Genomic DNA, 23,481 nt, shown 5'->3' with positions numbered 1-23,481 from the left:
TTATTATTATTACTACTATTATTATTATTATCACACACTTCATTCTTAATCCATAGGTGGGAGAAAGAGGTCGGGATGATGATGATGATGATAAAGAGACGACGAAAACAATTGTTATAATCTATTGTGGATATGAGAGTAATGTTGGTAGTAGTAATATTAACAGTGATGGTGGTTGTTGTGGTAGTTGTGGTAGTGATGGTGGTCGTTAGGGTGGTAATGATATACTCAGTCTCTGGTCGTCCTCTTCTGTCCTCATCTTCATCCTCCTCCTCCTCCTCCTCCTCTCTCTTTCTCTCTCCATCTTCTTTCTCCCTCTTACACTGTCTTCTCTTCGTCATTTTTCTTTCATCCACTTCCTCTTTCACTAATCCTTCTCCTCCCTCCTCTTCCTCTTCCTGTTCCTCCTTTCATTCTTTCTTTCTTCACTCTCCCTTCCCCTTCTCTGATTACTTCCCCCTCTCGTTCCTCCTCCTCCTCCTCCTCTTCCTCCACCTCTCTTCATTTTTTCATCTCTCCCTCCACGCTTCCTCCTCCTCCTTCCCTTGCTCTTCCTTCTCCTCGAGTCTCAACACAATGCGAATCTTTGTACCAGATGAGTATGTCATTCTCTCTCTCTCTCTCTCTCTCTCTCTCTCTCTCTCTCTCTCTCTCTTTCTCTCTCTCTCTCATTATCTTCATCTCTCATTCTGTCTCCTCTCTTGTCCGTTTAATTCAGTTCTGTCTTTCTCCCTTAATCTCTTCTCTCTCTTTTCCGTCAGTCCCCCTCTTTTTCCCTCGCCCTCCTTTCAGACTAAATTGGAAGCTGTTAGAGAGAGAATGAGAGAGAGAGAGAGAGAGAGAGAGAGAGAGAGAGAGAGAGAGAGATTTTAACTATAAATTCTGTACCCTGTGAGTTTCAAGGTATACAAGTCAAGGTACGAAATTAGGTAGGTAGGTAGGTAGGTAGGTAGGTAGGTAAGGAAGGAAGGAAGAAAGGAGGGAAGGAGGGAGGTAGGGAGGTAGGGAAGGAAAGAGGATGGTAGATTGGTAAGTAGATAGATATGTAAGTATGTAGGTATTTAAGTAGGGAGAAAGTGAGAGTGGGTGGTTGGTAGGTAGGTAGGTAGGCTGGCAAGATGAGAATTTATGAGAGAGAGAGAGAGAGAGAGAGAGAGAGAGAGAGAGAGAAATTCACTTTAATAGCAGTGTACCCTTCAGACCGAACCAACCTTACCCATTCTATCCTTATCACTCTCTCTCTCTCTCTCTCTCTCTCTCTCTCTCAACGTGTGTCATGTCGTGGAGTGTGGCAAGGGACGGATATAGCATCAGTAATGTCCAACATATGTGCAGTAGGAGAGAGAGAGAGAGAGAGAGAGAGAGAGAGAGAGAATAGCCGAGTGGAACCCATCATGTACAGAATGTCAAACTCTTTCACGCTGTCCTCTCCCCTTCTCATTTAACTCACGAATGGTTTCAGATTTGGTCACTTTACCTCTCCGAAAATCTTGACTATCTGCCTACCTCCCTACCTCCTTCCCTCCCTACCTACCTACAAACCTACCTACCTCTCTGTCTGTCTGTCTGTCCTCTTATACCGACGCACATACCTAACAACCTACCTACCTACCTTCCTGCCTACCTACTTACCTACCTGTCTGTCTGTCTGCTTAACTAGACTTCCATCTTTGAAGGTTCACCCCACTCACCAATCCCACCAGCTGAAGAAGGCAAGAAATATTGAGAAGGACCACCATGTAGCATAGAAAAACTGCCATGGAAATTTAATGACAAAGAGTTAACCGGGAAACAATATTCTACACTGTCTTTATCTGTAAGGAAAAAATAACATTAATTTCATAATATTACATTGTTATTGTAAGAGGTTGGCTTCAGTTACATTAGGTGTAGCTTGGTTGGGCTTCTGAAAATATCGTTATGTTTATTGTTTATAGGGGATATTTATTTTACTTGAAAGCCTTCTCGCCTTTCCTTTTTTTTCTGCATTCCTCACAACCTGTTATCATTTCAAGTGTCACTTCCATTTTTCTCATCTCTTTCCGTCCTTCGTCTTTCGTAAATCTTATCCCAGTTTCTCACGTTTTCTCCTGCCATTTCTGTCACTACCTCTCTTTCTCTTATTTTAACTTTTCTTTCCATATTTCCTATTTTCTTGCTTTTTATTCCCTAGTTCCTTACATTTTCTCTTAATACTTCTACGTATTTCACCTTCTTTTTCCTCTTCGTCCTCTCTCTCTCTCTCTAGCCTACACACTCCTGTCCTCACCTACGTCACCTGACCTGACCTGATCGCGCCAGAACCGGTCCCAGAATAATAACCGTCCATACTGAATCATGTGGCCGATTATCCAGGTGAATGTCAACTACCTATTCTCTCCTGGACACGTACGCTGTTGGATCTGATGAGAGAGAGAGAGAGAGAGAGAGAGAGAGAGAGAGAGAGAGAGAGAGAGAGAGAGAGAGAGAATAAAAGAGAGAAGAGAGGTGAAAGTGGTATGAGTCACATTTAGTCTCGCAATAACTGTGTGAGTCAGAATGGATAAATGTGAGTCAGAGAGAGAGAGAGAGAGAGAGAGAGAGAGAGAGGATGAAATGGTAAATAGATGGAGAAATGGAAGCAAGATTGGAGGCCAAAACGTGAGGGATATACGAAAGGGAGGGAGGGAGGGAAGGAATGAGAGAAGGAGGGAAGAAAGAAGGGAAGGAAAGAGGGTGAGAAGAACGGAAGGAGAGATAGAGAAGGAGAGGTGGAAAGAGTGAAGGAGAGAAGGAGCGGTAGAGGGAGGGAGGATGAGAGAAATAAGGGGAGGAAACTTTACAGAGGAGTACGAAAGAAAAAGTTGGATGGAAGGAGGCAAGGGCAATTGAAAGGAGAGAGAGAGAGAGAGAGAGAGAGAGAGAGAGAGAGAGAGAGAGTCTCTCTCTCTCTCTCTCTCTCTCCGCTACACACACACACACACACACACACACACACACACACACACACACACACACACACACACACACACACACACACACACACACACACACACACACTCGGGAGCAGTCACCTCTTCTGGTTTGGTTCAGGGGCATCTGGGCAAAAAACTTAACCACTTTCCCTCTGGCTTTGTGGTTTGGGGAGGGTAGGGAGGAGGGAAGGAGGAATTATAAGTAGGAGGTAGAGAGGGAGAGGGGGAAGGAGGAAGATAGGTAGGAAGATAGGTAGCTAGGTAGCGAAGGAGGGAGGAAGGAAGGTATGGAGGGAGGGAGGAAGGAAGGTAGGAAGGGAGGGAGGGAGGAAGGAAGGTAGGGAGGGAGGGAGGGAGGGAAGGGATAATAAAAATGGAGAGGGGTGGGAGAGAGGAAAGGAATGAAGATTGTGAGGTGGGAATAAGAGAAGGAAGAAGCAAGGGATGGACGGATTCCTGAAGGAAGAAACTGAGATGAAAGAAGGGAGGGAGAAAATCTGAGAAGTAACAGAGATAAAGTGGAAATAAGGGAACATGAGAGAGAAGAAGAAAGGAGAGAGGGAGGGAGCAAGGAAATGAGAGAGAGAGAGAGAGAGAGAGAGAGAGGGGGGGGGAGGAGGTTGAAGTGAATGTTCTAAAGAGACAGGAAAGAAATGTATGAAGGGGAGGGAAGGGGAGTAGGGGGAGGTAGAGGGGTGGAGAGAGGAAGTAGAAGCGAGGGGAGGGGAGGAGGAGGGAATGGGTATCTAGATGAATGGGCTGATAAAACACGTGAAGTAAAAGGGAGGGAGGGGAGGGGGAGGGAGAAAGGGAGGGAGGAGGGAAGGAGAGAGGAGGAAGAAGATTAGGAGTTACAGAAAAATGAAGGAAGGGAAGGAGGGAGATATTGAAGGAAAGGTTGAGAGAGAGAGAGAGAGAGAGAGAGAGAGAGAGAGAGAGAGAGTGAGAGAGAGTAGGTTGCTCGGTAAGAGAGGGAGAGTGAGAAGGGAGGGAAACAGGGAGAGAAAAATAGGTAGGTAGGTAAGTAGGCAGGTTGGTAGGATGGTAGGTAGGAGGTAAAGAGGTATGTATGTTTTTATGTGTATAAGTATTTATGTATGTATGTACGTAGGGAGGTAGGTAGGTGGGTAGGTGGTGTATATGTTGGTAGGTAGGTCGGTTGCATTGATGTATATAGGTTGGTAGGTATGTAAGTAATATGTATGTAAGTACGTAGTCAGTATGTATGTATGGATGTACTGTAGGTAGGTAGGTAGGTATATAAGTTGTATGTATGTATGTATGTAGGTAGGTAGGTAGAAGAGTAAGCAGATGGTCTGAAGTTATGTGGAGTGACAGTCAGGTAGCTAGGTGGGTTGGGAAAGGTGAGAGAGAGAGAGAGAGAGAGAAAGAGAGAGAGAGAGAGAGAGAGAGAGAGAGAGAGAGAGAGAGAGAGAGAGAGAGAGAGAGAGAGAGAGAGAGGTGACACATAGCAGAAAAAAGAAAAAAAGAAAGGGAGAAAGGAAGAAAGGTAGGAGGGAAACCAACACTGAAAATTGAATGAGAGAGCAAAGGGGAGAGGGAAAAACATTCAAGGATGGAAGGGAGAGAGGGGATGGTGAGGAAAAAGGATGAAAGGAAGGAAGAGAAAAAAGGCAGGAAGCAAGGAAGGAATGAAGGAGAGAGGGAGGGAAAAGAGATGAAGGAAGGAGGGAATCAGGGAGGCAGGGAAGGAATCTAAAGAAGGAGTTATGTATCGACAGCTATTTAGGTCACATATTCTCGCTATTCCCTTCCCTTCACTCCCTCTTCTTCATGGGGCCAGAATTGCTCAGTGGTAGCGCTCGCACTTCACGACTGTAGGGTTGGCAGTTCCCGTCCCAGGATAGCTTATTTCTGGTGAGAGATGTAGCGGTCTCTCAGAGGATTTCTCCTTGCCCTCCGGAACCATTTGGTTCATTGGTCTTAGCCCGTGGGATTCACCTCTTCTTTTCTTCTCTCTCTTCTCTTCCCATCCCTTTTCCCCACTCTTCTTCCCTTCATATTCCTCTTTCTCTTACTCTGTCTTTTCTTCCTCCCTCCTCTTTGTTCTCCTTCCCTTCCTCTCCCTCCTCCTCCTCCTTTCTCCACATATTCTTCTTCATTTGCTCTTACGTCTGTCTTCATTATCCTTCTTTCTCATCTATTTCTCCGCCATCTTAGTCTTGTCCCTCGTCTTTCGTTTTCCCTTCCTCCTCCTCCTCCTCCTCCTCCTCCTCCTCCTTCTCCTCCTCTTCATTTCCATACCGATCTCCACAGCAACACGTGAGACGCATTTGTTTTTTGTGAGAGAGAGAGAGAGAGAGAGAGAGAGAGAGAGAGAGAGAGAGAGAGAGAGAGAGAGAGAGAGAGAGTGTAAGAATGAGAAGAAACGCCCCTCTGTCTGTCTGTCTGTCTCTAATTATCCCGGACTCCGTTTGTGCTCCCATTCTCCCTTTATTACCTCTCTCGCCTCTCTCTCTCTCTCTCTCTCTCTCTCTCTCTCTCTCTCTCGTACATATAAACATACATACAGACATAGGGACAGACACACACATAATGTGTAAATAATGCATACCTGTAGATTGATGGATGGATAGATGGATGGGTAGGTAGATATAAAATGTGTGTGTGTGTGTGTGTGTGTGTGTGTGTGTGTGTGTGTGTGTGTGTGTGTTTATTGTACGTTATTGTTAGCTTGTTTTACCAATTGAACTTTTTATCGCTATGGCTTCCTGTGTACTGGTGTTTTACGTAATATTTCACTGGTTTATTTGTTATATATTATTATTATTATTTTTATTATCATTATCATCATCATCATTTATTATTATAAAGTAGTAGTTGCTGTAAGGGCATCGTATAGTAAGAAGAAAAACTGAGAGTGACATACCGTCCATTTATACATGAATACATAGAGTACATACATAAATACAGCCAGTCAGCCAGCCCGATAGATAGATAGACAGATAGATAGATAGATAGATAGACAGATGCACAGACAGACAGACAGATAGACAGACAGACATTTCATCTTGTAAGTGGTAGGAGTGGGGGTAGGTGTGGGAGTAGGAGTGGGGGTAGGTGTGGGAGTAGGAGTGAGGGTAGGAGTGGGGGTAGGTGTGGGAGTAGGAGTGAGGGTAGGAGTGGGGGAGGGGAGGTTGTCCTTGTGTCGTCTAGAGCGAGGGAAAGTGTAGTGGGGGAGGGGGAGGGGGAGGTGGTGAGGGAGAAGGGACATGGAAGGTGAGATGAGACAGGGAGAGAGAAAGAAGGATGGGAAGGGAGAGGGAGGATGGGAGGGAGGAAAGGATAAAGAGATGGAGGGAGGGGAAGAGCTCATTTATGTAGATGAGTGCCTGCTAGTACTACAATACATCTGTGGCTACTTTCATTACTACTACTACTACTACTACTAGCACAGAGATTATGTATGTCGGTATGTATGTATGTATGTATGTAAGAGTAATAATCCCATATTTTGAAATAAAACACCTAACGAACGTTGCACATATAAGCATTGTGGACGCACTGCATAGTATTTCGAGTTTAGTTCTGATTGTTGTCCTCTGAGGAGTTGTTTGGGGCAATTTTTGTGTTCCTGTGACGGCTTCCTTAGATGAATTATTGGTGGCAGGTTGTGTAGAGGTTTTGCGTGTGTGCGTATGAGAGAGAAAGAGCTGACTGAGGTGCTCTGTGGGTGTGTTGTGGCTGCGTTTGTGCTCCTGCAACGGCAGAGTCGACACGCTCCCCACAGGGCAAACAGCCACGTGAGCATACGCGATTGTATTTGGTACTATTGTCACTATTCACAGCTTCCAGCTCATCTGATATGACTACCAATACTACAACGACTACTACCATTCCCACAACCACTACCACTGTCACTTCCCTACCAATATCACTTCCCTTTCACAACGACAAGATACCTCAACTTTCCCTGCCAGAACTACCACAAGTACCACAGCACTTGAGAAATTAATTTTATTTGAGTAACTGGAGTACCGCGGTCAAGACTACGCTGTGGTCAGTGGAACTTTCATTGACTTGGTTACACACACACACACACACACACACACACACACACACACACACACACACACACACACACACACACACACACACACACACACACACACACACACACACACACACACACACACCTTCACTACTAGATGTGTCTCCTTAGCAAAGCCGGTGTGTAACCCTGAGGTACACTAAAGGCCACTTGTTCCGGGTCACCCTCTGGGCGTGGTGACCAGCTGGGGGGGGGGAAGGAGTAGGTAGGGTAATAATGGTAGGATCATGGTAGAATATATGGGAGGAGGGTTATGGATAGGGAAATAAAGGAAGATAATTTGGTAGAAATTAAGGTAGTTGTGGCTGTGCTAGTTCAAGTACTTAGGATACCACGTACTATAATGGTCGCAGTGACTATGGTAGAGAGAGAGAGAGAGAGAGAGAGATGCTGGTATGTGAGGGAAGGGTCAACGCGCCTCCTCTCACATTCTAATTTATGATCTCACCTTAATTAGCTCGATTTGCTTATCTCCAGGCGTCATTTTTTTGCATACTCTCTCTCTCTCTGTTTTCCTTCTTTCTTCCTCTTAATTTCTCTTAGTGTTACTCTCGCTCTCTCTGTTTATTTATCTGCCGGTCTGCCTACCTATCTATTCAACTCTGTCCATCTATCTATCTATCTATCTATTCTTGTTCCATCATCTTCAGTACCCCTTCCCTTCTTCATCACTCCCTACTGTCCCCCCATCTCCCCATACACCCCTACCTCACTCCTGCCTCCCTATCCCTATTTCACACTTAATATAATATCATCATCACTATATTACACACTGCCTGCCTCACCCCACTGCCCCACTCCTCCCCTTCCTGCCTTACCTACTCATTGCCTTACAACTTCCCTGTTATCACCTTCATATTACTCCTCCCCCTCCCTGCCCCCAGTCTCACCTCCCTGCCTTACCCCTCTCATTCTTACCTTCCTTGCCTGCCTCTCTCCCCATTCTTCACTCCTCCCTGCCTCATCCAACTTGCCTCCCTCTTCCTTCTCCTTCTTAGCTACTCATCTTCTACCTTGCACCCACCTGCCTCACCCTCTTCCCTTGCCTCACCCTCTCTCCCTCCTAACAAGAGTACCTCCTCCCCCAGATTCCAGGTAGATTAGGTTAATTAGACCTTACAGGTGAGGAAGGTCGTAATAATGGGAACTTGGAATATATGTATGTTTGTTTTTGTCTGACTTGTTTTTAATGCAAAACTGTATGTCTGTCTGACTGTCTTTTTGTCCATGTATATCTTTGTCTCAGTGCATCTGATTGTCTCTGTTTATATTGATCTGCCTGTTTACCTGTCTGCTTTTTTCGTCTGATTAAACAGCATTTGACATCTATACGAGTATGTTATCTGTTCCTATATCTCTCTGTATTTATCACTGTCCATCTGCCTGTTCATCTCTCTCTCTCTCTTTCCCCTACACGATTATTCAGCCTCTCTGCACAATTACATAAGTGTCTGTACGCCTTAATTAGATGAGTAGATGGTTATTAAGTTACGACTCCCTACATGTCATATGAATGTAGCCTGGTAGCTGTGGTAGGTGTGAAGGTTGGAGTAATTTTGGTGGTAGGGATGGCTGTGGTGAGTGTGGTTGTTGTGGTAGCTGTGGTTGTTGTGGTGATGTGGTTATGGTAGTTGTTGTAATAGGGGGAGAAATCGTTGTAGTAGCAGTGGTACTTGTGGTTGATGTGGTTGTGGTAGTTGTGGCATATCAAGGTTGGGCTAACTTTTTTCTGTCTAAAGAATCTCTCCTCTCTCTCTCTCTCTCTCTCTCTCTGTCCCTGTCTGTCTCTCTCTCCTCTCAACGTGTCACCAGTACCCCTTTCTCCTCTGGTTTCCCCCCCTTCCCCCTCCCCTTCCCCCTCCCCAACTTCCCTTCTCCAACCTTGCCCTCAATACACAGGATATTCCCCCCACCCTCTCTCTCTCTCTCTCTCTCTCTCTCTCTCTCTCTCTCTCTCTCTCTCTCTCTCTCTCTCTCAGCCACTTTCACCCCCTCTCTCACCTTCCCGTCAATCAGTATCACTTTTTATGGCCCCAGCCACCACCGTGAGAAAGAGAAAAAGGAAAGAGAGAAAATGCGAGCAAGAAATTAGTGAAATATAGTAAAGAAAGTGAATTAAAAAGCATCTCTCTGTCTGTCTGTCTCTGTCTCTGTATCTCTCTCTCTCTCTCTCTCTCTCATAACCAATCCAACCACTTTCCTCCACTGTCATCGCAATTTTTCACGGATCATTGTGGCATTTCTTTGTTCATCGCCTACTAACACTGTTGTTTTAAAGGGAGATATTGAACGCAAATTTTGGCGTATCTAAATGTTTCGTTACGCCTTCAAGCACCTTATTTTGACACCTTAGGAGATAATTGATTCTTGTGAAGGTGTGAGAGAGAGAGAGAGAGAGAGAGAGAGAGAGAGAGAGAGAGAGAGAGAGAGAGAGAGAAAGCATGTGTGGGTGGTGATGGATGAGGTGAGTGTGGGTGAGTGTAAGAAGGCAAGGTGTGTGTGTGTGTGTGTGTGTGTGTGTGTGTGTGTGTGTGTGTGTGTGTTTCTTTTACCCTCCAATTTTGTTTCTCATCGTCATCTCCATATAGATCACAACTTCCTTTCCTTTCCCCTCTTCCTTCCCTCCTTCCCTCCTCCACTCGTCAACCATTCTCTCTCCCCCTCCTGACTCCTTCATCCCCTACCTTCTCTCTCTCTCCATCTTTTCATTCTCTTCCTCTTTTCCTCCTCTTAATCCCTCCTTCCTCCTGTTTATCTACCCACTTCTTTTACTCAGGATAAGTTTGTTGCACTTTCCCTCTTTTGTATTCATTTTTACTTCTTTCTTCCTCTTCTTCTCTCCCTCCATTTCTCCTTCCCTCCCTCAATCCTCTCCTTCTCTTCTTTCCTTCCTCCCTATTTTCCTACTTCCTCTTCCTCCACTTTCTCTTACGTATTCTCCCCACTCCCTCATCATCTCACTCTCTCATCGCTCCCTTCACTTCATTTTCCTTCTCAATACACCTCATTACCTCACATTCTCTCTCTCTCTCTCTCTCTCTCTCTCTCTTTCCTTTTTTGTTCTTTAATTCTCTCTCAATCCAGTATTTCGTTCAAGTCCACACACTTCCTCGAGAATCATATACAGAGAGAGAGAGAGAGAGAGAGGCTTTAGAGATTGATTTAGCTTATTTCTCATCATTTCCCTCATTCATCATACTTTGGTAATGATGGAGTTCTCTCTCTCTCTCTCTCTGTCTCTCTTACACACACACACACACACACACACACACACACACACACACACACACACACACACACACACACACACACACACACACACACACACACACACACACCTCTAATATGGCTTTCCGTCCCTACGTATTCAGCATTTTTAAGTGGGATTAGAATGATGAAGAGAGAGAGAGAGAGAGAGAGAGAGAGAGAGAGAGAGAGAGAGAGAGAGAGAGAGAGAGAGAGAGAGAGAGAGAGAGAGAGAGAGGATGGGGAGCGACGGAGGTTAGGTAAGCAGCGAAGGAGAGAGAATGAGACAGGAAGATAGGAAGGAAGGAAGGGAGAAACAAAGGGAGAGGTGGGAAGAAAAGGAGACAGGTAGTTAGGTAGGTAGGTAGGTAGGTAGGTAGGTAGATAGGTAGGTGTGTAGGTAGACCAGTCGCGAGGGAGGTAAGGAGGTAGGGAGTGAGAAAGTGACGGAGGAGGGAGCTTGGGTAAAAACGGAGGAACTGTGGGAGGGAGGAAGGGAGAGGTACTGTATGGAAGAGAGTGAGGAGAGAGATTACTGAGTTCTTTTATAGGAAAAAGGAAGATGAAAGGATAGGGTGGAAGAGGGAGGGAAGGGGTGGTTGGGGATTAATGTGAGAGAGAGAGAGAGAGAGAGGGAGGGAAGGGGGCTTTATATCTCGTAAGTATCAAGAGAAATGACATCCCACTTAAAAAAAATAAAAATGATTAATATTATTGAAATAAAAAGAGTAACTAATTATTGAAAGAAAATGAACATCCTTATCTAGATGTTACTGGTAATTGTTTGTTTTCACCTGATGGAACTGAGCCACTTCCACACCTTGAATGCTAAGTCGAGGTGGCGTGAAATTCCATGAAAGTTATGAGGCAGGATTGAGTCTCCTTGGTTACTAGTCAAATCAACCGTCCGTTCTAACCACACTTGGCTAGCAACTGAGCTGAATGGGGTAAGAGGTCTAGGTCGGGTTAGAACAAACGCGGTACTATCACCAGAACAAGCCTTATGGTAGTGTTAAAGCGAATCTCCTTGGTTACTAGTCAGATCAGCTCTCCAGTCTGACTATACTCGTACCTGGTCATCAACTAACCGGATAGGTGTTAGGTATCTAGACACACACACACACACACACACACACACACACACACACACACACACACACACACACACACACAGGGAGAGAGAGAATGTCCAGAAACTTATACAATAACTGAGTCGTGCGTTGTGAATGTCACTCCATACACACACACACACACACACACACACACACACACACACACACACACACACACAATCACTTACTTACTCCTGGGTTAGATTATATAAAACTGATAATCCTTGACTTCACTGAACATTAATATCGCTTGGTGTGTCTTTGATCTACGAGAGAATGAAGGACTGAAATTAAAAATGAAGGAAGAGATGGTGATGATGATTGACTGTTAGATGAATTATATTTTAAATCTGAGCATCACGGCTTAGCATATATTATCTGTAATTTGTATTTGCTCTGATGATAGATGGACGTTTGATTGATAGACAGACAGACAGATAGATAGACAGACAGATAGATAATGTAGATAGAAAGACCGACAGATAATATACATAGAAATGCATATACGGAGACAGATAAATACGTAGACACAGTTGGATTAATATGAGAGAGAGAGAGAGAGAGAGAGAGAGAGAGAGAGAGAGAGAGAGAGAGAGAGGCACTGTACTCACTATACAAACATACTGAATCTTTCCTCTCTTAACACCATCATAGAGACCTTAACACGTTTTCACAGTACTGACCTCTGCTTTATTACTGTCTATAGGAACTTTCTTTTTTTTTCTTAGCTTAGTTTCATACAATTAGCCCTTTCATGATCAGCACAACTCTAGCACTCAATTCCAGTTAACGCAAGTAGGTTTTATTCAGCCGAGAGTGAGTCATAGGAGCCAGTTTTAATTATGTTTTACTGTGGAATCGAACACTTTTGCCATTTATTATTATTATTATTATTATTATTTTATTATCATTACTATTATCATTATCGCAATGTTGTTTTTCTTGTTTTCCGTTGTAGTTGCACTGATGCTAATAATGTTGCTTTTATATTGCAGGTGTTGGTGGTGGTGGCCCTTGTGTCATCGGTCTGGGCCGAGAAACCTTCAGGGGGGCTAGAGGTGAGTGATGATGATGATGATGATGATGATGATGATTAGGTTTGGATTAGGAGTAAGGGGTTGAGGAAGATTATATGATGGTGATGATGATTAGGATAAGGATTTGAAGTAAGGGGTTGAGGAAGATTATAATTATGATGACGATGATGATGATGATGATGATTGGGATATGGATTAGGAAAATTAAGGGTCTGAAGAAGAAAATATGATGTTGATGATGATGAGGAGGAGCCGGAGGAGGGGGAGGAAGGGAAGGAGGAGGGGGGGGAGGAGGAGAAAGCAATGGAGAAGGCAGAGAAGTAGTCATGCACTGGAAAAGAAAGGAAAGGAAAGGAAGAGGAAGGAAATAAAGAAAGGGAAAGAATAATGTATAATAAATATAGTAGACTGTATACGTAATTTCACACAAGAATGCGGTGTTAGTCATGAAGAAGTGAAATTTAAAGGAGAGTAGTAGTTACAGTAGTATTAGTATTAGTATTAGAAGATGAAGTAGTAGTAGTAGTAATGTAGTAATAGTAGTAGTAGTAGCCTCTGGGTCATCTAAAACGTGAACCCGGTGTACTGCAGGCCAAAATTGCCCTTCATTGGCAGTTCAAAAAAGGTATTCAAATAATGACCTGCGGGACTGAGCTCCCTCTGCAGGTGCTGTCAGACTTCTTTTTTATCCCCTGCTTTTAAGTAATTAAGTAAAACAGGTATTTCAAGATTATAGGTAAACTATTTATAGCTGAGGACCTCTTAGGCTTCTGATTTTTTTCTTCAGTGAAAAAAAGGAAACCAAAATTAAAACAAGTATTTTAAGATTAAAGGTAAACTGTCTGACTGAGACCCTTCTGCAGGTACTGTCCCGCAAAGTGACCGTGAAGACCCCAGAGCGCGTAAGCAATGTCATCTCTCACTTCTTGCCGGCCGACCACCGCTACGAGGCCACAGGGGAAGTAGTCATAACGCAGGACCCCCCTCAACGACCAGCGGCCCCTAGATCACCCCCCCGCCCCGCCACCCCAACACTTTATAGCCCCCCAGACCCTGCTCCATCTAGACCCCGAGCCCCAGAACTTTCCGCTTCTGAATCCCAGCGAACACTTCATCGTAAAGTAACTGTCAAGACCCCGGAGCGTAAGACCAACGTCATCTCGCATTTCGTCCCTGCTGACCATCGTTATGAGGCCACTGGAGCTGTGACAATCAATACAGGATCATCAAGGCGAGTCCCAGCTGCTCCATCTCAGGTATCCCAGGTTAGGAAGGCACCCTCTCGGCCAGCTCCTGCTCCTCGACCCAGAGCCCGTCCTGCTCTTGAGCCTCAACCAGCACCCCTCCCAGCTTCCCGCCCTTCTGTGAGCACCTCAGACTCAGGCTCTAAGCTTAAGCTCCAACGCACTGTTAGCGTAAAGACCCCAGAACGAGTAACTAACGTCCACTCACACTTTGTCCCAGCTGACCATCGCTACGAGGCTGTTGGCTCTGTTACTATCAACAGGGAGACCTCCAGCTCCGGCAGGCGTTTTTCCGGCAGCTCATCAGGAGCAGCAGCATCTCAGGCTCAGTTTATAGCCAGACCTCAACCACGACCTAAACCACGACCTCGCCCTGCCCCAGCCCGTGCCCCCGAACCTATACGCCCATCCCCTCCCCCTGCTCCCATTAGGATCCCCTCTGCTGAGCGTAAGACTGTCAAGGCAGCTTCCGCTTCTGCTTCAGGCTTGGAGTTGACTCGCACTGTATCTGTTAAGACTCCAGACAGAGTTTCTAATGTAATCTCTCACTTCACCCCAGCGACCCACCAGTATGAAGCAACTGGTAGCGTTACCATCAGGAGAGGCTCTTCCAGTTCTGCCAAGGGTATTTCAGGCAGTTCTGGATCGCAAGTTCAGTTTGTAGCCAGGCCTGAGCCTCGACCAGCTCCCCGACCGACTCCTCGACCAGCCCCGCGACCAGCCCCGCGACCAGCCCCTCGGCCAGCCCCTCAGCCAGCCCCTCAGCCAGCCCCTCGGCCAGCTCCTCGGCCAGCCCCTCGGCCAGCCCCTCGGCCAGCCCCTCGGCCAGCCCCTCGGCCAGCCCCACAGCCTGTCCGTCCTCCCCCTCCCAAACCTGCCCCAGTTGAGCGTCGTCCCCTAAAAACTTCTGCTGGTTCAGGTTCCTCGTCTGCCTCCGAGCTCTCTATTGCCCGCACTGTCAGTGTGAAGACTCCAGAGCGAGTGTTCAATGTCCACTCTCACTTTGTGCCAGCTGAACACAGCTATGATGCCACTGGTTCTGTTGTCATCCACAAGTCCACTTCATCATCCCGGGGCCAGAGTTTTAGTTCAGGGGGTCAGTCATCTTTCAGTTCTAGCCAACGATCATCATCTGCTTCTAGGAAGGCCTCAGCCAGTGCTGGAAGTCAAGCTTCTTTTGGTGCAAGCCAGTCATCAAGTAGTGGCAGGGAACATGGTTCAGCCAGCTTCTCCAGTCAAGCAGGAGCCAGTAGCAGCAGACAGGGTTCATCTGCCATCTTTGGTCAGGCCTTAGCTGCTGGTAGCAGGAAAACTTCATCCAGTGCTGGAGTGAGGGCATCACAAAGTAGTGCTTCAGGAATCGGTGCCAGTGGGTCATCAGCATCTGGTGTCAGCAGGGTTTCAGCATCTAGTGCCAGCAGGGCTTCAGGAGCTAGTGCCAGCAGGGCATCGAAATCTAGCACCAGCAGGGCTTCAGGATCCAGCACCAGTAGTTCATCAGTTTTTGGTGCCAGCAAGACATCTGGATCTAGTGCCCACGAATCATCGGCATTTGGTGCCAGTGGCTCATCAGCATTTGGTGCCAGCAGGGTTTCAGCATCTAGTGCCAGCAGGGCTTCAGGAGCTAGTGCCAGCAGGGCATCGAAATCTAGCACCAGCAGGGCTTCAGGATCCAGCACCAGTAGTTCATCAGTTTTTGGTGCCAGCAAGACATCTGGATCTAGTGCCCACGAATCATCGGCATTTGGTGCCAGTGGCTCATCAGCATTTGGTGCCAGCAGTTCATCAGTAACTAGTGCCAACAGGGCTTCCAGTTCAAGTGCCAGAAGAACTTCATCATCCAGGTCTAGTGAGCGATCCTCGTCATCCAGTCATTCATCTGGCTACAGAGCTTCAGCTTCCCAAAGCTCCCAGGCTGCTGCCGCCGCCGCTGCTGCTGCTGCTGCTGCCACCGCACGCGAATCCGCCTCCCGATCTTCATCCTCAGGTGCCGAACAGAGCTACTCATACCAGCTAGCAGAGCAGTACCGTGGCGGGAGCTCTGTATCCGCAGCTGAACTCGCAGCAGAGCATGAGGCCTTCAGGGCAGAGGCAGCCAGGTCGGGTGTCAAGATTGCTCAGACTAGGCAGTCGGAAGATGATTCTAACAGCGTGAGTATTGGCTGGGATTGGTTATCAGTGGCAAGAATTATATCCAGATAATGATAATAATAATAATAATAATAATAATAATAATGGTTTACCTTTCGTTTCTTAACAAAACACCAATTTCAAAAGTTCACAAGCGCTCAAAACCTCGAAGTAATATGACAATTAATTCATGAGTAATGCTGCGTCAAAACAGATATTTAGTGAAGAGATCTTCAAAATGAACAGCATTTCCATAAGTGGATATAATTCTTCTATTTGAATACTTTACTGTACTGCAGAATCAAGAAGGTTATTCCAGGTGGCACAGGAGGCTTCGTGACACCTCTTCCTCACCGATTTATTTTGTATATTGCGCCATTTATATTCTCTTGTATGTTAGTGTGGCAAAATATATCAATCCTGGAAGTATATAAATAACATAAAAGAATATATCAAGGTTTACTATGCTCAATAAATCTTTAAGGAAGAGGTATCATGAATTCTAGTACGCTGCTTAGAATATAACCACAAGCCACATTGTTACTATACCCTATTTGATTGACCTGTGCAGCTGAGATGTATGGGGCGAGTAGGCCGTGTTTGATTCACGGCTGCTGATTGGCCGCCGATGTTGTAAATCTACAGCTCTTCTCATTTTAACACATTCATATTTATGTTTTTTTAATTTCCTGCACTATAGACAGCCAGTTTAAATATGGAATAATTTCCGAAGCTAAAGAAGTAAAAACTAGTTTAAAAACTTTACTGTTTTCAAAGAAATTTAAAGTTGATTATAAAGTTTTATAAAACGAGGAGTATCGTTTGATGTAAATTATCCACCCACGGTGTACACCCACATCCGCTTGTTGCACTTCATCCTCCATACGTCCGCATGTTGCACTATAATATCCACCGACTGTGTACACCTACGTCCACATGTTGCGCTACAATACGAGTACGTGCCTGCATTTACGTCAATGACATCATCGGCGGCCAATCAGCAGCCGCGAATCAAACACACCCTACTTGCCCCATACATCTCAGGTGCATAGGTCAGTCAAATAGAATATATTCCTTCCTTTTAGCTGCTTCCATAACCTCCTTGCTCTTGGCAGATGTCTTAGCTAATGCCATTTCCCCAACAATACAATCAAGGGCAAAAGTTCGTCTACTCTTCCACTGTGCCTGCCTCACATTTAGGGCCTGTCTGTCACTTTCTTCCCTGACGCATCCTATCAAAGGGAATAGGCCTAATTACGGACAGAAAAGCACTCGAAGCCTCTCACAGGAACATTAGTCAGGAGGGGAGAGTGAGAAGTAAAAAAGGTGAAATATTAGGCGAACTTTGTCCCCCGCTTCTGGTATACGTGTAATTCCCACTAATCCATAACCCCAACGTGATATTCTCCATTATTTCAGTAACGTTAATTTTAGAAGCATGTCTCTGCCTCTTTATTAACCCCTTCGACCTGAGAACTTCTTTATATTTATTCTTGATTCTCTAGACGATTTTATTCAATTTAGGAAAGACTTTTTTTTTTTATTGGAAGAGTTAGATGTACCTTTCATGAACCCTTTCGATATGAAGTCTTTCTTAAGGTGGATAAAGTCGTCTGAAAGTAGCGAGAATAAAGCTAAAAAAACAAAAGTGTTACGATATTTCTACCTTAAGCTTTCTACTCTCATCCCAGCATGTTATAAGCAGTCTGTATTTAGTTGCTTTGCCAGGCGCTTGTTCTAGTCTTCGTGAACTGATAGGAGACATTACATTCTACCCACGTTTTAACACCTTCAGCCATGGCCAGCTTTATCTGTGTACATCATAAGGACGCAAATTCAGCAACGTATGCCAGAGAGATGAAGGGTTTGGAAGCTTACTCTCATAGCACACAGTTAAGGTTTTGAACTTGCCTTAGGCTGCACAGTGTTTTCATTACAGACAGACCTCGAAACGCCTCAAAATTCAGAAGTGAAACGCCTCAAACACAATGAATTTCTCCCTTAATGCAGATAAAAATTCATGCACAAACGCACTCACATGGCTGAAAGTGTTAACTTCGATACAGCGTTTCGATGCACTGAGGAAATTATGATCACACTCTGTCGAAATTCAGATCTATTTTAGCAACAAGAACAAAAGGTTTGGGAAATTTCTTATCTGTCCTTTCCTTGTCCCTCTTGCAAAAAGATATTTTTTACGACAGGGAACTGATTGCACGTTTGCTCTTTGATCTCGACCTGCGATCCTACACAGTCTGTCTTGACCAATCCTTTTTCAGTTTCCACCAGATACATTATCACATTTGTACCCACTTTTTGGGTTAGGATACAAGAATCCCCAAGCATTTATATTCCTGTCAGATGTATGATCATGATTTGCACATTCTTATGGTTACTTCATTTCTAAGTCAGGATACAAGAAACTATTCATTTTCTTGACCCCGGTACACAGGTCTTCCTACTAATGAAAGGTCCACGAAACACATAATTCTTTAGTCCACTCCAGGTACATGCCCTCCTATAAAAAGAATTTCAGAAAACACATAGCTTCTCAGTGCAGTCCACTTACATGCGCTCCTAAAAGAGAAAGAAAATGGGGGAGGTCCCCAGAAAAGATACCGGTACAGCAACGCCTCCTCCTTCAGGGCTCAGACCCGTACAGCTTCAGCGTGAGGGTGGAGGACGACTTGAACACCAACTACCAGAGCCGGGACGAGTGGGTGACGTCTGACGGAGTGACCCATGGATGGTACACTGTGCTGTTGCCTGATGCTTACCTCTACAACTACACCTACATTGCCCATCCTGTCAAGGGATACCAGGTACACGAAAAACTACATGTATCCTCACCTCTTCAACTACCTGTACATGTGTCTTCACCTCCTCGACTACAAGTATCTCCTTCTTCAGTTCTCCTCCATTTTTCCAGTCAAGCAGTGTCCGCCTCTTAGTACCTTCAACCCTCAACCTTTTTTCAGTTCTATCTGCTCTTTCAAGTCTCTCAGTGTCCATAACTCTTTCAGCTCTCTTTACTCTCTGCCTCCTCCCTCTCTCTCCGTTCTCACTTCTCCCTTGCCTTTTCAGTCTGTCCATCTGTCTGCCTGTCTACATGTCATGCACCGTCTGTCTGTCGTCATTCACGTTTACATGTCACTCATATCTGTCTGTCATTCTTGTTTCTGTCTGTGTCTACATTTTACTCAGCACCTGTCTGTCTCCATCTGTCAAAGTGTCAGTCTACAGTACATGTCATCACCACCTGTCTGTCTGTCACGTTTCTGTCTACATGTCACTTACCCACTGTCTACCCTTCTCGTTTCTGTCTACATGTCACTCACCTCCTGTTTGTCTTTCACGTTTCTGCCTACATGTCACTCACCACCTGTTTGTCTTTCACGTTTCTGTCTAGATGTCACTTACCACCTGTCCGTCCGCCTGTCCACTCGTCCACGTATAAACTACATGTTAATATAACCAATTATAAACATCAACTCTTTCCCCCAACAGCATCTGCGACATTGAACAGACATGAGAACAGAAGAGAACATGAAAGAACACAAAAGGAAAAAAACGGTTTATTTTGTATATAAATTATTTAATATTAGAAAATAAGTGACACCAATTGGCTTAACTAGTAACTGCCGGATCCATAACCCATTGTATTATATACCTGGCCTACTTATTGCCTCTAAAATAGCTCAACACATCACCGAATTGGCAGGTTATTTCGAGCCCTGGTCCTCGCCAAGCACAAAATCCGCCTTTTTGCTTCAGCTACAAAATTTATTTAGTTGCTTGTCCACTGATCAGATATTTGTACATTGGCTTGCAGAATCTGAATTTCAATGCCATTAGCACCAGATTCTTCAGTTATTGCGAGCTTACAGATTATTCATAGCAATAATGCGCTTTCATTAACATTATTTTTTTTTTAAGTTGATATAATTGAAACTGGAAAATAAGTATATTTAATCTATTACCCTGTCCAGGTCAGAACGGAGCAGTATTATGATTGCAGCTGTAATGTTTGGTTACTTCTCCTACGGTGCTGGAGAGGGAGGCCTTCATGTGGTGGCACTCATATAACTAGGTCGCCCTATTGCCTGGTTATACAAACATCCCCAGGACAGCGGATTGCAGAAGAGGGACATTTTCAACCTGCACACCTCTTGGTTTACCTTTAGATGAACCTGGGGCTATAGTTGCCACTGTTACTAACCCTTCAGTAGCTATGTATTTTTTGTTTTTTTTTAGTGTTTTTACCACCTGATGATTTTACATGGCTTTGGGGAGATTTCATAGAGGAGACTGTCTCTAACCCCTTCACTGTGAGAGGTTTCCCTGAGGTTAAGTAAAATCGTCCGTAGGTAACAAAGATAAATACAGAAAAGGCGTAGTCTTACTGAAGGGTTTAATGTCTTATTCTTTTTTTCTGATCATTTACAGGTATGGTTGTGAGTATTGTTTTCTTGTAATATTTTTCTTATTTTTTCGTTTTCATATTGTTTTCCTTACTTTTTAATTGTCATAGTTTTCTTTCATTTTTCTTTATGCCTAACAGATTTGATTTTCGTGTTGTTCTACGATTTTTCTTTTTTGTCTTACAATGTAGGAAATATAAACGAACACAAATATCGCCTTCGATTACATAACATAGAGGACTATGTGTTAGTCTCTTAAATGGACATAAATACAATCCTTAGAGCAAGGTCCTCTGTAATGCCAAGTCACTATGATGCCCAACAGGTGAAGGTGAGGCGTCAGGATTCTGGTGTTAATCTGAAGCCGGTTGAGGCCAACATCTACGCCCCAGCAACCATTTTCAAGAACCAGGGCATCACCAGGTTTGCCGATTTCGCTGTCTCCGGCGTGAACAATGATTACCAGTCTGACGAGAACATGAGCTTTGAGGAAAATGCCGCTGCTATGTTTGCTGAATCCCAGGCTGAAGCACTGCAGGTTGCCCGTTCTGATTCATCATCCAAGCAGGCTGTCGCCGTAGGTCCTCCCAGTCACATCTGCGGACACCGACTCGTGCGTGTGCCAGGATCAAGAAGTCCAGGCAAGAATAATCTCAGTGGGTTAGTCTTCGGACCCTGTACCTACTCTGAGGAGTCGGAGGCTGAAATCAGGTCTGCCATATCTCACACCAGTGGGTCTTCTGTGGGTGGATCAGCTCACCAGGCTTCCGGGTCAATCAGCAGGTCCTCCTCTAAGCAAGCTAGTGGGAGCTCAGGAGCCTTCTTCTCTGGCGGCTTCAGTGGCGGGTCATCTCAGTCCTCTGGGTCCTCTCATGCCTCTGGGTCTTCAAGTTTCTCTAAGTCCTCATCTTTCAAGTCTGCTGGATCATCAAGCTCTTCCAGCGCCTCTGCCTTGAAGTCTTCTGGATCATCAAGCTCTACCAGCTCCTCTTTCTCAGAGTCCTCTAGATCAGCAGGCTTGGGTGGCTCCTCTTCCCTCAAGGCTTCTGGATCAAGGTCCTCTCATGGTGCATCTAGCCACTTTGGTGGAGCTTCATCAGCTTCATTTGGAGAATCAGCTAGCAAGTCATCCCAGTCTGCAACTTCCTCTGGCTCCCTCAAGGCCTCTGGAGCATCAGGTTCCTCACATGGCTCTGCTGGAGGACACATTGGTGGATCTAGCTCCTCTAGCTCCTCTTTCCAGGCCTCTAGCTCCGCCTTCAAATCCGCTGGATCATCAGGTTCTGCTGGAGGACACGCTAGTGGCACTGGGTCCACCGGGTCCTCCTTTAAGTCCGCTGGTGAATCACGTTCATCTAGCTCCTCTCGTGGTGCATCAAGCCACTTTGGTGGATCTTCATCAGCTTTATTTGGAGAATCAGCTAGGAAGTCATCCCAGTCTGCAACTTCCTCTGGCTCCCTCAAGGCCTCTGGAGCATCAGGTTCCTCACATGGCTCTGCTGGAGGACACACTGGTGGATCTAGCTCCTCTTTCCAGGCCTCTAGCTCCACTTTCAAATCCGCTGGATCATCAGGTTCTGCTGGAGGACACGCTAGTGGCACTGGGTCCACCGGGTCCTCCTTTAAGTCCGCTGGTGGATCACGTTCATCTAGCTCCTCCATCAAGGCCTCTGGGTCAGAAGGTTTATCACACGGCTCTGATGGTGGCCGCTCAGGAGGCTTAAGTTCCTCACATAGTTCATCATCCAGTTTCTCCAGGTCATCCTCGTTGAAATCGTCTGGCTCTTCAGATTTCTCAGGGCTTGGAGCATTAGGCCTGGACCTCCATAGCTTCGGTCCTTCTTCTGCTTCTGATGAGTCCTTTGAGTCAAGCAACTTCTTCCAGACGTCGCGGAAGAGCTCCAGCTCATCTGGGACAGGGGGGGGCGTTGGTCAGACCACCTTCACTAGCAGCGGCTCAGCCTTTGCCTCCGACAGCAGGACAGTCGATGGCAAGACTGTATCACGCACAGTTCGTGTCAAGTCCCCAGAACGCACCTCCACGGTCATTGAACACTTCACCCCCAGCGACCAAGTTCACGAAGCCGTCGGTGGCGTTGCCCTGGATAGCAGCAGCAGCTCACACCGTTCTTCCCGACGACCTGCCCAGGCTGTGTTTGTGGCTGCACCTAAGACATCCTCCGCCTCCCGCTCTGCTTCTTCTTCCTCTCGCTCCTCTGCCTCTGAGCTTGCACTTCATCGCACCGTATCAGTCAAGACGCCTGAGAGAGTCCACAACGTCATCTCCCACTTCCTGCCGGCAGACCACAGGTACGAGGCCACTGGCTCCGTCACCATCAACAGGGCCAGCAGGAAGGAGACGCAGCCCAGCGTCCCATCTGCTCCCGCCCCGGCCCGCCCCAAGCCCCCACCAGCCCGCAAGCCTGCCCAGCTTGCCCTCACCCGAACTGTATCCGTCAAAAGTCCCGAGCGGAAGCCCACCGTAATCTCGCACTTTGTCCCAGCAGAGCACAAGTACGAAGCCACAGGGTCAGTTACTATCAACAGGTCATCCGCTTAATAAGTAGACATGTATTTTAAGACCAGTATCTCGTCAGCTTAGGAGGGTTCTGGGCACCTCTTTCTGACCCATTTTTTCTAAACGATCATATCATTTCATAGATAATATACAAGAGAATATCAGCGTGTCATATGCAAAATTATCCTAGTAAGGAAGAGGGGCAAGAAAGGGTCCTAAACTGACGATAGTACTGCCTTATTGGATCGAGGAAGCGCCTTTCAGCAAGTGCCAAATACTTTCACTGATTCCATGGTTTGGCTTCAGTAGCTTTATATCAACCCTAAAATAAAAGAACACCGGGAAGTTGGGAATTATCACGTCTTTCTCATATGCAGTTTGCCCATTTAACCTATCCTCCATTTCTCTCTGTACTGTTTCAGTCCTGTCCCTCATTTTTTCCTCTCTCTCGTCCACATTCTCTCTTCTAGATTCAGTCCTTTGCCTCCCTTTCCTTTGCCCCTTTCCAAGTTTTTTCCCCTTTATCTCCCCTTCCCTCTTTTAATGTTCTATTCCCTCCTCCTCCCTCCCGTCCCCCGCACCCTTTCACTTTCCCTCTCACCCTCGAATTTCCCTCCTCCTCCTCCCTTCCCAACCACCTCCTCGCTTTGCACTCCCTCCCTCTCCGTTCCCTCTCTCAGCTCCCTCCATTCCAAACCTAACTCTTTCATCCTGTCAGTACTGTCTGTGTGTGGTTTGCTGTCTATT

General features: G+C 45.8%; 1 protein-coding gene across 1 annotated transcript in view; it reads left to right on the top strand.

The window, feature by feature from the left end:
* Nucleotides 1–22,776, top strand: part of LOC145391825 (uncharacterized) — a 30,461-nt gene extending 7,685 nt beyond the window's left edge. Inside the window, exons 3-7 of the mRNA XM_080266312.1 lie at nt 12,380–12,442; nt 13,285–14,735; nt 14,811–15,816; nt 18,441–18,617; nt 20,542–22,776. Of these exons, the coding sequence (XP_080122438.1) occupies nt 12,380–12,442; nt 13,285–14,735; nt 14,811–15,816; nt 18,441–18,617; nt 20,542–22,776 (4,932 nt within the window). The remainder of the gene's footprint in view (nt 1–12,379; nt 12,443–13,284; nt 14,736–14,810; nt 15,817–18,440; nt 18,618–20,541) is intronic.
* The last annotated feature ends 705 nt before the right edge of the window (nt 22,777–23,481 follow it).

This window comes from Coenobita brevimanus, chromosome 20, assembly GCF_032717465.1.
Source record: "Coenobita brevimanus isolate Jiangsu-jjx chromosome 20, ASM3271746v2, whole genome shotgun sequence".
NCBI classification, from domain to species: Eukaryota; Metazoa; Arthropoda; class Malacostraca; order Decapoda; family Coenobitidae; genus Coenobita; species Coenobita brevimanus.
This window is presented reverse-complemented; position numbering and strand designations above follow the sequence as displayed.